The 15,998-nt window shown below is 40.8% G+C and overlaps 1 protein-coding gene across 38 annotated transcripts in view; it reads right to left on the bottom strand.

Moving 5' to 3' along the window:
* Nucleotides 1–735: 735 nt before the first annotated feature.
* ank2b (ankyrin 2b, neuronal) overlaps nucleotides 736–15,998 on the bottom strand; it is a 233,557-nt gene continuing 218,294 nt past the window's right edge. For 37 of the 38 annotated variants that reach the window (XM_055007976.1, XM_055007972.1, XM_055007978.1 and 34 more), the window contains 6 exons: nucleotides 9,756–9,848; nucleotides 9,140–9,223; nucleotides 8,618–8,782; nucleotides 6,390–6,578; nucleotides 6,040–6,131; nucleotides 736–4,207 (listed from right to left, as the gene is read on the bottom strand). In XM_055007976.1, coding sequence (XP_054863951.1) covers nucleotides 3,997–4,207; nucleotides 6,040–6,131; nucleotides 6,390–6,578; nucleotides 8,618–8,782; nucleotides 9,140–9,223; nucleotides 9,756–9,848 — 834 coding nt within the window. In that variant the 3' untranslated portion in view covers nucleotides 736–3,996. The remainder of the gene's footprint in view (nucleotides 4,208–6,039; nucleotides 6,132–6,389; nucleotides 6,579–8,617; nucleotides 8,783–9,139; nucleotides 9,224–9,755; nucleotides 9,849–15,998) is intronic. The other variant, XM_055007982.1, reaches the window with a different exon arrangement.

Raw genomic sequence — 15,998 nt, 5'->3', positions numbered from 1 at the left:
TCGCTGTAGCCGCAGCTCAAAGGGGCGTGTCCTATTTACTCATTCATATCTATGAGAACAACGATGGCTGCACATAAGGACGCCTGACGTTGGTTAGCTGCGTAAATACCGTTATATACAGTCTATGGTAAATACGTATGTGAATCGCATCATTGGCTGCAGCAGCCAGTCACCGGTCACTCACTGACTCACATTGAAAAATAGCACAGAATGAATTGTTACGTGTTTATTTTATTTACAATTTAGGTTGGATTTTTTTTTTTTTGCGCAGTGCAGATTTTCTGTGCGCGGAGACCGTGTCAGCAGTGCGCACGCGCGCAGCTTAGAGGGAACAGTGGTTCCTGGTACACCGCTGCTCCTTGATATAAATGTTCCCAGGGTTACACCACTTGTTGAAAGTAGTAATTTTGGTGAAATAAACCTTCAGAATTAGAAGTAGTTCAAATATATGTTTTAGGACAGAAAGCACTTTTGGTTAGAATAAGTGTTCACAACTATGAATACAAATGGGCAAAGCAGATTGTGCATAAAGAAACATTAAGACTATGGGATAATAATTCTAATTTTAGAGGTCTATTCCACCCAAAATGCTACTTTCTTGCAAGTACTTAGTAGTATTTTTGGTGAATTAAACCTTATCTCCCAATGAAAGGTCCTAGAAGGCTCCTCCTCTGCTGCAGAAACACCTCGTCGGCTCATTAGAGCTGCTGACAGAAAGAATGACATCAGCTCCTGTTTGACACATGAACAGTTTTATTGTTCTGCCATGTACACACTGCAGCTGCTATGCCTTGTTAGCGTTTCAGGTTTATTTTTTTTTTGTAATAATTTGATAAAGTCATACATGCCCGCATAGATATTTGCACTGTTAATATGTAGAATATTGTTATCACCATGGAAACAAGATGCTCATTTATCAAATCGATGTTTCTCTTTTTGACATTTCTTTTATTCTTCCATTGGATCAAAGTAAATGGCAATGTGAGGATCGTATTGTTACACAGATAAAAGTTCAAAATGAACACACACTTCAGCTGGCGTTCAAATCAACAAAACTGTTAGTCTATGATGGCAGAAAAAGAAAGAAATTTCACTTCATTTGTGTTTACTTTTAGCTTTAGAACACATTCGAACACACTCAAACACACCAACAGACAGCAATAAATAAATAACGAAACAGATGTGACAACGGAAGTCAGTGGAAGTTGGCATCTGCTCAGGTTTATAGTCGACTTTTTACGTCAATCCTTTGATAAGAGTAAAGTAAAAATGAATGACAGCGGTAAAAGCAAAGCACCTCAACAGGAAGCATGGTGTCAGGAAAACTTAAAGACAAATCTGGCATCAGTTTAGATTTCTCTGAGCATCAGCACTTTTCATGAAAACACCCAAACCAATGAAATGTTAGCTGTCTACTGCTGAAAATGCTCACAAATGTGTACTTTAATTTGAATAAAACATTGATGAAAACTGGTCAAATTAGATACTATTTGGCTCCCATTGTAAAGGACTTCACTGCACTTAGTTTTTCTGGATGTCAGTTTGTTTGATTAAACACAGTTTTCTCAACTATAACACACCTCACCAGCACGGAAATGTAGACTGTTTAAAGGAGCATAAGATACAAAATCCACTTTTTCATAGTTTTTTAAACATGATGATGTCTAAAAACTCATAAAATCTATTTTACAAAGACCGTTACGCTGTTTTTCTTTTCTTAATGAATCAGAAAATAGCCCATTGTGATGTCACAATATGATAGATCTGTGTAGTTTTTTGAGCTGAAATTGGCTTTAGATATGTTTGGGTTAAAGTGAGACTCGCATTAACTTGTTAAAAAATAAGTCTATTATAGGACCTTTAAAGAATTACTCCGGTATTACAACTTACCATTATGTAGCGTCGTTTAAGCAGAATTACAGGTGAGCTGGTGTGCTTGAGACGAAGAGAGAGGCAGGGTCTGAATAGATCTACAGTCTGAAAGAGGTAACAGCGTAGAGATACATCCAAGATAATTTACAGATTATTTTCACCTAATAATTAATCTGCAGAAGTTTCCCTTTCCTTTGTTTTTTTAACTCTTATGGCACTAAATATCTGCATATTTTTGCAGATAAGAGTGTTAATAATAATGTCAGGCCGAGTTATTAATACATTTTTGTGATGAAAAATTGCAAGTAATCAAAGTAAACCACAAAGTTATGGATACAGTTTGTGCTTTTGGGTGCTTCAGGCAGTTCCCTGCTTTTCCTGGTGAGTAATGCAACTTTACAAACAGGAGGAAATAGTGCCACATTTACTAGCAAGAGCAGATGAGTTTAGATGGGTTTTTCCAACATGTAAATGCACCACATCTGAAAATCGCTTGCATGGTGGACGGTCACTAGCAGGACTACATGGTCACTCTGACAGTCCGGTAGATGCATTGGACCAACACGGCATCTCAGCCACAAACTTTCTCTTTTACTTTGAAAACAGTTCACCTAAAAGTATTTCTGAAAGCATTTGAGGCCAGAAGTCAGCTGTGCAGCAGCAGAATCTGTCCTTGTTTTAGGTCACCGATGGCTAGTTTAGATGTTTGATGAAAGTTTCACGATGCGTTGAACCTCCATATGCACCACAACCGGACCACTATGCAATATGTGGTATGTTTGGAGCTGCGATCCGGTGTGTTTCCCGGGGCGGGCCACAGTTCATTCATATAGAGTCAACTCAACTTCTACTTTATGCAAATTCAATGCGCCGTTGGAGGTCCAACACATTGCAAAACATTCGTCAAACATCTAAACTAGCCGTAGGTGAACTAAAACCAGGACAGATTCAGCTGCTGCACAGCTTATTTATTGCCTCAGATGCTTTCAGAAATACTTTTGGCTGAAGTGTTCTCGAAATAAAAGAGAAAGTTTGCGGCCGAGATGCCGTGACGTATCTGCAGGACTGTCTAGTGACCATGTAGTGCCCCACTAGTGAGCGCCCACCATGCAGGGAAAACGTATCTAGTGGACACGTACCTTTAGGAAACACACTTGGTCGGTTTGGGTGTTTTCACAGGGCTTGTTGACAGTCACTAATACAGCCAAACTTGTCCTTTAAAAAGATTTATGGAGGGGAAGTCATCAGCTGCAGTCTGAGGTGAGAACAAGCAGCACAATTCTAGTCGGAGGGTGAATCCCAGACATCAAGACAGCAGGGGATAAGTGCTCAATCTGCATCGAGACATTCCTCATCACTAGTTTCTTTCTCAGTAGACACACTGTATTTACACACACAGAGGTGGCGGATAAAACATGAAAGCACGACACGCGTTAGGACGGACACATAAACGAAAGAGGGGAGAGATGCATCATGGGAAGACAAAAGGTGTGATCGCACAGCCTTTGTAAACAGATCAGCAGCTTGATGTCTGGCTGTATAAAGACTTCATGATGGTTCACACATTCACTCCCCCCAGCTTTACTCTCTGTGGAACATTAATCTCATCTGTACGGTGACCATTCTCCAGCTGAATCGGTGCATGTACAGCAGGTTTAGGTGGGCTAATGTATTAAATGCTTTGAATTTTTTTCTCTTTACCCCCCAAAGTCCAAGCATGATTTTGTTTTTTCATCTCCTCTATGTACAAATGTTTACAAGAGTTCTTCAAGAAGAGGCCCGTGCGTGAGGCGAAACGTCCGAGATGCCCCCGTTTGACTCTGATCCACCTTTGGTGCGTCGTACTTTAATCACACCACAGCAGCCGAAGAGTTAAACAAAAAAAAAGGGGTAACACCGACAAAAATCATCGGAAACAACGAAGGGCGCTATCTTTGGTCACAATCAGAGCAAAGGAAAAGTGTTACAGCACAAAAATACTGTTCCATTATTGAACAAACCAAAGAAAAAGAGTCCAGTGATCAGTGAGGGCAGCGAGAAAGGGAACATTTGGATCTGAGGAAGAGTACGTCACCAAAGGCTTCAAGTGGGAGGTGTAGGGAGGGGGTCAGTGGAAGCAGCTGCTCAGTCAAAATTCTCCTCCTCCTCCTCTTCTTCTTCATCCTCCTCCTGGTCGTCCTCGCAGTAGCGTTGGAGCAGTCGGTGCAGGTGCTGCTGCAGGGCGTCAGGCTGCAGGGCGTCCGGGGTGTCGTCCAGACGCTCCAGGTGCACGTGCTTCCCCTGGGCATCCCTCACCACAGTCCTCTTCTGGGTCCGCGACTTACGCATCTGGCTTCTGCAGGAACGGAAAAAATGATTTGTACAACATCCAGGATAAAACAGAGTAACTGTCAACTACTGACAACCGGCTTCACTGGTTACAATCCCATAGATATGGATGCGATCCAAGTCATTTAATATTTAGAAGCTGCCACTAATAGGTAATGCACTTTTGAAGTTTTCTAGCTTAGCTGTAGTACCTGGTTGCACCACCAGGAGGAGTCTCTTACTCCTTAATCAGGGTTTCTGCAGAAATCAGCCAGTCAAATCTAATGCTAATGCAGACGCTCATATCTGACAAATCACAGTCTACAATTATATATTATTATTATTGAGTATTTTTCTTGGAAACAGCAGAAGGAATTAATGCCACTGAGAATCAAATTTAATGCCATTTCAGGCCTTCATTTTCACAAAATCAATTTAATGACTATTAATGGTTTTTAATGCCCTGCAGAAACCCTGTTAATACTGTAGCAACCAGAGAGCATTGTAGGAGTTCAGCTAGTATGGGAGCACCACGATAAAGTGTTCTCTGAGGCTTCATGACCTCCAGCCAGAACAGAAGATTTAAGTCAAGCTGGGATAAATTATGGCAGTACTCTTAGAAACTGCCATTTGTTTTATGTGACAGCAGATGTAATGGAATCACATAATTGGTCAAAGACTTCTGCCAATACTGAGCTAATAAAAACTGCTGTGATGAGCCCTGATCCCAATCTGAAGATCATCCCTAAGTACAACTGTGAATAAAAATGATAGCTACAGAAACATGACGTGTGTGTTAAAAGATAAACAAGACATTATGAATTAAATTATCTTATAACATTGTAATAAATAAAGAGTACATTTGAAATTGTGAAATGCATTTATATAACTTTGCATATGATCATTAAACTTTATGTTAATCTGCTAGTTTTTATTGGAAAAATATTTTAGGTCATTTGAATTTCATTCTAAGTTTGTTTCTAAAGTCTGCTTGAATTGATAATATCACTTTGGCCAATCAAGACAAACACTGCAGAGCCGTGACCTGATTCTGAAAAAGACTTGTTAAAGGAAAAAAATGACTGGAATTAACTATAGAAAAGACTGACGTAGCCTCTGGGTCTGAAAAGTAAAGCCAATGTTTAAATGAATTAAACCTGTATTCTTCCTAACAGCCAGCAGAGGGCGACACCACTGGCTGCAAAAAGAAGTCAGATTGTATATAAGTGAATATTATCCTGCTTCTCCCTCGGTTTTTTTACCACAGCAAACATTTTCTTGATGTGATAATGGTCTGAATAGTTGATTTCAAGTCTCCCTTAATACAAAATAATTTAGGAAATTATTGTCTCATTTAAAGTAAAATAATCAAAAAGAGAATGTTTCTGTACATGTCACTACTCAATGTTTCTCCATCATGGTCATTAGGTCCATCTTTTACATACAGCCTATAAAATTGTGCTTGTTGTAATGACTATTTTCTTACAATAATCTACTGAAAATAAACTTTTTATTAAAATACAAATAAAAATTTGTATTTTGTCATGTGCACTCAAGTGGGAAATAAAATCTACATTGCATTTGCTTATTTCATTTCATTATTTGCAGCAGCAGACCTCCACACTTGCAGTTTATTCTGTCTTTATGCATGCAACTTTGCTCCCATTTTATACTTGTTTACTTCTATTTTTCATAGATTTGGTCAACCCAAAACAAGCAAGAAAACACTATTTGAACAATTTGAGATTTTAACACTACACAAATGAAAGTCTGGACTGAAACATCAGAGGTTAGGAGAGTGAAATCACACCATGCCCTCTCAGTAAAGGGTCATTTCTACACACTCCCATGCAGGCCAACCTTTTAACCACAGAACCGTCGTCCTGTACAACCTCTTTCTCTACTACATGAGGCAGGAGCACTTTCCCAAAGCCTCCAGCATAACTCAATGCCTGGAGGAGAGAGATCGGAGGGAGGAAGAAGGAAAGACAAATGCTAGAAATATGGCAAAAGTATCTGCTCAGAGGTAGTTACTGTCAATTCAGTAAAAAAATCTAAAATAAAATCTTAGCGTGAACTGAACGACAGAGTAGAAAATGAGACAGAGTAGAAATGCACTGTGATTTTTATTGCATCCATAATATCCCAAACTGTTCTGCCACAACAAGAGGTCTTCTGTCAAATAGCTGTTCTAGTTTGGACACACTGACCTTCTCAAAGTCCTCTCTGGCTGAAGGGAGATCTGCAGCCAATGAGGGGTCTCCTGTCTGCTTCTCCATCCTCTCTCCTCTCACTACTGTCGTCTTGACAACCTTGCTGACTTTTCGACCCTGGACCGGCTCCACCTCGAACTCCGATGATGTGGCGGCGCCCAGAGCCAGAGGCTCAGAGAAGGTCAACTGGAGAGAAAACAACAGGAAGTCAAGACAACGCAATGCTACGTACTTTGAATCACGTACTTTTATGTCTTATCTAATGCTGTCATTGGGTCAGAATTTCATCAAACAGCTGCAAAACCAATCCATTCAGTCTCAGCTATACTTACTTTTTAGTACATCAAAAACTAACATGCTAAACAATGTGAATGGCAGCCTGCATATCTTAGCATTTAGCTAAAAGCCCCAATGTGCTGCAGTATCGCCTCACAGAGAGGCTAACATGACTCCAAACTCTTGCTAAAGCATAATTACAGGGGGTCCTCCACTAGCGTTGGAGTTCTGTTACTACATTTTCGCCACAAGTCAGAACTCTAGTGAAAATGTAAACAAAGCCGTTCCTTGCATCACGATATTGATCAGTTCTTTGGAAAAGTCATGAATACCAACAACTTTCCTGCATATATGAATCATTTTACTAGAAGATAACAGGATATTGTAACGGACTGATATTGTGTTGATGTTTAGGTTTCAATGTTTATTGTTCAGTTCCAGATTTACCTAATGTCAGTGAACGTGCCATGTTTAGTTAGCTCACCTCTGATTGGCTGAGAGTCAGCAGTAGCGAGAGCTGGGAACGGCGGCTAATTCTGGAGCTAAGTTATGGGGTTTTTCTAGTTATTCTGGCATTGGCTACGGTCCACAGTAGCCTGTGTGAAGGTTCAATAAACCAGCAGAGAACCAGATAAAGTCTCACTCATTCATCACAGAGGGTCACTACAATATGTTGACCTGTTTTTACAACTTGACCGATGTTCGACAGTGTTTCACCCTGTTCTAAGAGTTTTATTATGTCTAATTTCCCTTCCATGGAGACGGCTTTCCTTTTCTTCCAAGCATCAGAAGAGTCTGACTTACTCTGGGAGCCATAATGAAGAACAAAAAGTTAGTGAATGTAGCACAATCCAAGGTGGTGTACAACCAGAGAATGGAAACAAAGCCGTCTGATAGTGCCACATGACGTATTTGTCCGCTCTAATCGTCAACAAGTTCCACGTAACCAGTTCCGATGAAACACCGTAGGTCAATGACGTAAACCAAGGACCTCCTGTATGTGGTGTGTTGCTGACCTCATTAAATCAGACTGAACAGAGTATTTGAAGTGAAAACATCCAAATAAAAATGGGACACTGATCTACACACTTGATTAAAAACTGAAATTAAAACATTTCAGGATTATGTGATTATTATTGTTTTATGGATGATTCTATTTGAAGTGGAAAACGTAATAGTATTAGAAAGCTGGTTTGCATGGGATTCTGGCAACCAAACACTGTTATATATGCCACACAGGCATTTTTTCTTTGCTTGTTTAACATCAAATGACTGGTAGCCTCACATAACCAATCCTATCTCCACAGAGCCATGTTGGAGAATGGTCTGACTGCATCTCATTATCGTTCCCCTATAGGAGGAAAAAGCCTCTGACATGTTTGTATTTCTTTAAACCAATTACAGTTGTCTGGGCCCATGCTAAGCCCTGGATGCATCAATGGTGCCAATACTAAATAGTGACGGGGATTGTTTTGAAGCAACATTTGCATGCAGGGAGCTGTCATTAAAAGAGCTAATTCACCTAAAGAACCAAGCAAGGCTGCCTTATTCTGCAATCTAAAGCCTCTACAAAAGTTGCTGTTATCAGCGTGGTAGGTAGGTGCTTGCATGTTGTTGTTTCTCAAAACTAAGAGGATTCTAAAAAAGGAAAGGGAGGAGAAAGTTCTGTAAAATGTGTGGCAGAAACGCCAGGCTTATGCCCAAATTCCACATCCAGTGAGTCAGACTAGATGATAGGCATCTTAGAAATCTCAGACGGGACTTTATGTTTGGTGTTCTGGCAACAGATTTCCATTTTTATGAGTCAGAATTTGACATTTCTAAGCTTCAAACTCCCATTTCAAATTATCTCAGATGCACTCTCAGAGCATGAGCAACAAACACAGCAGTAGCAGCTCCACCAAGCAGTATAGTTATGATTGATGAACTATGTTAAAGATGACACTGACCTCTTTCTGATCCCCGTCACTGTGAAGGACAGTCCTCTTCACCACTCTGGAGACAGAATCTCCCTCCTCTATCTGCACCGTCTCCTGGTGGGAGCCCTCAATTGTCACTTCCTGTGTCTCCATACCATCTGGAGACATGTATTTACGAATCACCTTCCGTGTGATCTGGTGGAAAGAAAAGCAAGACAATAGCTTTAAAGTAAAAACAGCGACCACAGTAACACACATTGCATCAGTAAAAGTGATTTTTAAGTTCAAGTCAGTTGTATTTATATGGTACAAATTCACCATTTAAGCCATTGAAGGGCTCCTCACATAGTAGACCAAGAGAGAAAACCAAGAAATCCAAATGATTCCTCAAGATTTTTTAGCAAAAGTGGGAAGAAAAGCCTCCTTTTTGACAGAAGAACCCTCCGGCAGAACCAGGAAGGCAGCCGTCTGCCTCAACTGGTTAGAGCAAGGTCAGTGTTTTTAGTGTATTATTTGGATATTTTGATGCTGTAGAAACTGAACGCTCCTTACTTTTTTAACTACCATGTTGCCATGCTCATCTGTGTACTTCTCCTCTGTGACTGTCTGGGGTGGGATGTCTGGAAGGTTGTCCGCCTGCAAAAACACAAAACATGGTGCTGTCAGTTCTCACCTTCAGCAATATGTGGCTTGAAAGCAAAGAAAACGCTTCAGGCATTATTTGAGAAAGCAGAAAAAGAAACACCAACAAATCCACAGTGTATTTAAAAGCCCCATGCATAGAGCATCTTTAAAACACTGAAAATAACAACACGATTTAAGTGACGACTGGTACTACTGGGGGCACCGAAGACTTGCTTAACACACAAAAAATGACAGACATGACAAAATTAATGGTGAGTGTGCAGAAAAAAAAAGACCAACAACAAAATAACAAAAAAGTAAATGTGGATTAGAGGTCATATTCTCAGAAATGTTACTTTCTGCATCACAGGTAGAGTAATTTGTGCTAAGTGAATGCAGTAAGTAGAAGGATGTTCTGTAGCAGAACCTAGAAAGTCAAGTTCAGCATATAAAATACCCAAACCACACAGGAGCACTAAAACTCTACCAGCCACTAACCCTCCGTCACTCCACAGTGCACTAATGCTGCGTCATGCTCGTTTACCTGAATGATTACTCTGCGTCGGACCACCCTGGTGGTCAGCACCTCCTCCTCTGAGCTATCAGAGGACAGCATCCCTAGCTCCTCTGCTATCTCCTGGGAGACAGCACACAACCAGCATGGGTCAACACACCGGGTCTGTACAGCATCACTATCAGCTCATTCCTGCAGGCAGCAGCTGGCCCTTCTTTTCTCTTAACCTCACTTTTATGTCGGCTTGCCAAAAAGGTGACGTATGGAATAGGGGACTCAAATAAAATAGTTTAGTTGTACATTTCAGTAATGTGAGATGAAGAGAAGGTACAATGTCAAAAAAATAATAATCAACTGAAATAAACATGCAAGGATGGCAACCAGTGTGTGAAATATGGAGGGTTTATAACGTAAAATGCCCAAAAAAATTAAGTGAAACACAATGGAAGTCATATGTATTGTATTTTTTTGTATTATAATTCAAATAAATAGAGCAACATTTTTTGGCTTTAATGACTTATTTAAATGCTTCTTATTGCGATATCATTGTTTTAAAAAATTAAGCTAGTTAGGTACTTTATATAGTACACTAAAGGTATTTGGCATGTTGAAATGAAAGCTGTGGAGTAGCACAAAAAGTATGACTAATTAATGAACTGATTTTAGCATTGCAAATGCTCACATATTTGCATTTTTCTGCAAACTTTACAGTGTTGTAAAAACTTTAAATAATCCATTTAAAAGTTGTGGATGTGAAGCTCCTCTATATGAAATCTTCTACATATCATTACGTTTAAATCCAACTTATATAAACAGTGTCATTTTCAAAACAAATGACCTTGTCTAACAGAAAATAGCCTTTTTAAAATTAAAAACACAAGCTATTAACTGAATTTGGTATGGAGATTTGCTCGCTGGCCACTGTTCTTCAAATTTATCACAGTATATGTTTCATATCTTTTGGAACATTCCTAGTTTGAGAACAGAACATGAGTACATTTACTGTTAAATCCCATTGTTGTGTTGTAAAAACCCGTTTATCATAAATAACTGGTGTTAACATGTAAAACGCTATTTTATTTCGCACACTGATGGGAACAACAACAAGCAAGAAACAAAAAGGTGCAAGCGGGTGCAAATGTGATAAAAATGGTTAGAGAATCCTTTACAGTAGCTCATGAATGTCACCAACACTTCAGATAAAGTAACTGCAAATACTAGGGATGTCCCGAGCCTGACCCTACGATCAGGATTTGTGCTGATTCCAGGAACTTTTAACTGATCTGTATCAACATTAAATTATGCTTTATTCTTTGTTTACATCCATTTGTTGCATAAATACATGAAAAAATTAACTGTTGGACCTTCTACTGAGAATTTTTGACTCTGTCCTAGTGAAGTATTTAACCCTAGTGCTGTCTGGAGGTCTCATAGAAGTCTTTGGCATGGTGCCCCTTTGCTTGCTCAACTCCCACAATGCTCTCTGCTTATAAACATGGAAGTACCTGTACCGTGGGTAGCTACAGTCAGCTAGAACATGGTAATACATTTAATCTGCAATACTTAAAGAGTGTTCTATGAAAATAATATATGGGTATGATTCAGATTGCATCGAGAGCAAAGTTAAAACACTTGATCAGGACATCCCTAGCAAATACATCACACCACCACTGTGAAAAGATTTGTCAGTTAAGAAATCTCGGATATCTTCTTTAAACTTGAGGCATACATGCACACAAAAGCACTCGTCAGTCTCATTTAGTCCATAAAGTGCAAACACTGGGTTTAATCTCCTTAGTCTCGAATGCAGCACCACAGCAATCAGCCTGAACCAGGTAAAACACCAGCCAATGCAGCACTGTGCTCATGCTCAACTTCTTACCCTTCCAAAGAAGTCGTCATCATCATAATACCCTGCCTGATCTCTGGAAGGAAGCTCCTCACATATGGGGAGACCACCCTTCGTTTGATACCCCCGTGAAGCATCGGAATCATAGGCAAATTCACCAAGACTTTCACTGCCAGAAGAGAAGCGCTTGTAATCTTCTACTCGAAGGAAAGGTTGGCCAGAGTACTGGGGGCTCCCTTTCAGGAAACTGATATCAGGAGTACTGTCAGGTATTGGGGAAGGGGGTTCAGAGATGTGATAGGTAATCTTATGTCCCAGTTTCAGGTCCTCTGGTTCAGAAAAGTCAGAGAAGGCTTGTCTGCAGTCATAGAACTCTGTATCTGAATCAGAGTGTTGAGTGGACTCAGAGCCCTCACTGTGTTTCCTAAGCTTCGATTCATCCAATTCAAATTCTGAGACTGTTTGCTCAAATTCTGAGAGGACTCTCTTGAAGTCCGGGGAAAACTCAAAGTCTTCAGCAGTTTCCAACCCTCCCTCAGTGGTAGCTGGAACCTGGGTTGAGATGGACTCACTGAACACTGGAGACACTGGGCTCAAATCACTGGTGGAAGCTTGGCTGCACTCAGAAACTCTCAGGGTTTGATGTCCTGAAAACACTGCCTCGTAATCTGGTGGCACCAAAAACTGAGTTGACATGGGTGAAAAAAGCTCACTGGATTGTGCTTCTTTAGGCGACAACTCGCTGTCTGAGATTTCACACGATGTCCTCTCATGTGTGGGTAGAAATGGAGTAACACTTCTGTGGGTTGTGTACGGGTTCTGATCGGGTAGCTGTAGGGGAACCAAAGTCTGTTTCTTGACACCTATTTTACTTTCATCTTGTGCTGCTGTTGTAGCGGACAGCAGTTTTCTTTGCATCTCATCGTCTGTTTGAAAGTGTGTTTCCCCTGGTGTCTCATGAGTAGCCTGGAAGTGAAATGTCAACATGATCTGGGTAAGTTAACCATAAATCAGTGCTGAAGTTGGTGTGCGCCTTTAAAATGATCATTTCACCAGGTTAGCATTAGAGTGCAGTGAAAGATATTCTTGCATCCAGCCAACATCTCCTTAACAATTTTTTGGTAGCCAAACCATGCAGCTTTAATAGCATTACAAGGTCAGTCAGATGAATCAAAACTAAGAGATTAATAATATCTAAATACGGTATTTTAACTTTCTACACACAATCCAAGCAATAATATGCATCATTCTGGTATTAGTTCATCAGGACATGTCAGAGTTACTTGCTACTTATTGAGGTGGCATGTTACTAATTCGTCCAAACCAAGTGAGTCTTTGCTGGATTGTCATGCTCTTAGTCTTACCCTTTGAGAGGCTGTCTTGCTCTTTAATTCTCCAGCACTAATGTTCTTCTCTTCTGACGTTACAGACAAGTCCTCCTCAGCAGCAGTGCTTTGGAAAGCTGAGAAACCTTCAGCCTCCGATCCATATTGCGTCCATTCTTTGTATGACACAATGTCTGATTGTGATTCTTTCACTTTTTGCCGGTGAGGACCATAAAGCCCTTTCTCACTAGTTTGAATTAGCATCGGTAATACAGCCACTGGTCTTTTGATAGGCAAAAACTGGTCAGACAATAGAGAGGATGTCACAGGCCTAAAAAGTTCAGAGTTGGCGACAAACCTGTCGGTACTGTCGCAACAAAATTCCTTCTCTGATTCAACACTTTCAGGACTCAGAGGTCTTGGGCTATCATCGATCCAACAATCAATAGGTAGAGCTACAAACTCAGAGTCTGATGACAAAGACACTGGTGAAGATGATCTGTCAATGGGGGTGGCATCCATGAAATAAGAAGACAATATCCTCATGAACTCAGGTACTGGGGAGTCAGGCAACAGTTGCCTGAACTCATTGACAGATGATATGGATTCAGGTGAGGATGGTCTGTTCGTATCAGCAGCTCTCCACGATCTAACCATAAGCTCACACTCTGAATCAGTGCCCAGTGATTCAGGCGATGATGATCCAGGTATGGCGGTGTACTCCTCCGATGATACTGCAAACTGAGGAATGGGAGAGTCTGGGGACAGTGACCTGTTCTCGTTGAACTCTGGCATTGATTCTGGAGATGAAGCTCTTTTGTCAGCCATGCGCATGACTGATTCAGTTGACATGGGTCTGTATTCAGGCAGCGACTCAGATGATAACGGCCTGTATTTCACATTCTGACCCTCAGACAGTGCAGACTCTGGAGATGGCGGTCTGCATTCTTCAAGGTCAGACTCCAAATGCCATGGCATATATTCTATATCTGATGCTGAAGTTTCAGGTGAAGATGATGTTGATCTCAGGAACTTTACACATTCTGGCAACGCCACTGTAAATTCTGGTAAAGGGGAGTCTGGCGACAGCGGTCTGAACTCATTGACTGATATTACAGATTCTGGTGATGATGCTCTTGCTTGTACCACCATGAATGAATTAGGTGACATGGGTCTGTAGTCTATCAAGGATTCTGGTGAATAGCACAGATCATCATCCTCTATGTCAGATATAACCACCCAATCATCATCAGACTCTGTTTGTGCTTCAGGACCAGGTATTTCAAATGTGTATTTTGTCTGTCTGTATGGAGCTGCTCCTGAAGACAAACTGTGTTCCAGCATTGGTGGAGGTGACTGTGAAATGGGTTTGTCAGATATGACTTGTGCATTTTCTGTGCCTGTCGCAGTGAATTGGCATGTTACCTCTGAATGCTGTAGTTTGACAGTGGCATCTTCCTTATTCTTATCTTTTACTGTGTTGTCCTGTTCAGCACCTTGTTCTTTCCTCTCATAATCAATTGTACTGCCAATAAATTGCATAAATCCTGTTTTACTACTGAAGGTTTCTCCTGCATACTGAGGATCATGTATTTGAGAAATCAGTTTCCATAGCTCAGCATCATAAACGAGATTGTATTCAGCTACCATAATGGCTGATTCCTCGGATGAGCCTGGCTGCGTTGTTGATGATAAAACTGTGCTATCAGTGGTTGCTTCTGGGGCTTTTAATTCAGTTAATAATGTTTTGGATTCCAGTATTCCTTTCATATCTGATTCAATAGATTCTGGTGAAGTGGATCTCTCCGCTGGACAAAATGGAACGGAAGTTTGCGATAAATCATCAGAATCTGAAAATTCTGTAGGTGATATGTCTCTTAGAGTCATAACATTTTCCACCAAAGTCTTTGTAAAATCTGGTATTGGGGACTCAGATTCATCATTTGATCTTTCTGATTGAGGAGACAGTGATCTCTTGTCAGTGGCTTCTATGTTGAATGAAGCAGAATATGATAAATCATCTTCCGCATCTGACAGTTCAGAGGACGAAGTCCCATAATGCATGTCTGCTGGTGAAGCCTCAAGAACATTTTGTGTAAACCAAGGAAGAGGTGAGTCTGGAGACAACCTCTTGTGTTCATCAAGTGACTGAGTAGATTCTGGAGAATCTGACCTCATGTTTCCAAGTACCATCAATTCCACAGGTGACATGGGTTTGTATTCCGGTGTGGACTCAGCTGAGCGTGGCCTCTCTTCTGTGTCTGACTCAGCTGATTCAGGAGAATCTGGTCTATCATCATCACCAAACCTCATGGACATCAAAACCTCACTCAAAGCATACTCAACAACTGATTCAATAGATTCAGGAGAGGGAGACCGATACCCAACATTTACAATAACACGTTCTGGCACTGCTAGTCTGTATTGAGGTATGGGTGAGTCTGGTGGCAGGGCCTGGTATTCATCTCCAGATGCTTCTGATCCAGGTGAAGAGTATCTCTTATCATAAACTAGTGATCCTAGGCTTATCACAAAGTATTCGACATCTGAACATGCTGACTCAGGGGATGTTGATCTATATCCAAAAATACTTTCGGGTAATTCAAACACTGGTGGCACAAAGTCAGGTAAAGGTGAATCAGGAGACAGTCCGACTGACACAAGAGATTCAGGAGAAGAAGGTCTGCTTTCCAAGAAGGTGGGGCAAGCTAAGTCCATTTCCAAATCTGAAGATACTGACTCAGGGGATGTTGTCCTTAAGCTCATGTGAGATATAGTGGACTCGTGTAGTACAAACTGAGGAATGGGTGAGTCTGGCGAAAGAGGTCTGAATTCATCTTTGGATGGACCTGAATCAGGAGATTCTGCTCTGTCCTCAAAAAGCCACGGGATCCACAAATCTGTCTCTAAGTCTTCATCGGTACAGACTAATTCAGGTGATGTAGATATACATCTTAAATCTAACATTGTGGGTGCTTTCATAGTGTACTGAGGGAGTGGAGAGTCAGGAGGCAAACACCTTAGATCAGAGTCAGATGCCCATGATTGATGGGATTCTGCTCTTTCCTCAATATCAAATATTTGTGAAATCAAAGGAGC

Source organism: Amphiprion ocellaris, chromosome 23 (genome assembly GCF_022539595.1).
Source record: "Amphiprion ocellaris isolate individual 3 ecotype Okinawa chromosome 23, ASM2253959v1, whole genome shotgun sequence".
Taxonomy (NCBI): Eukaryota; Metazoa; Chordata; class Actinopteri; family Pomacentridae; genus Amphiprion; species Amphiprion ocellaris.
Note: the sequence above shows the minus strand (reverse complement) of the source record. Positions and strands in the feature narration are given on the sequence as shown.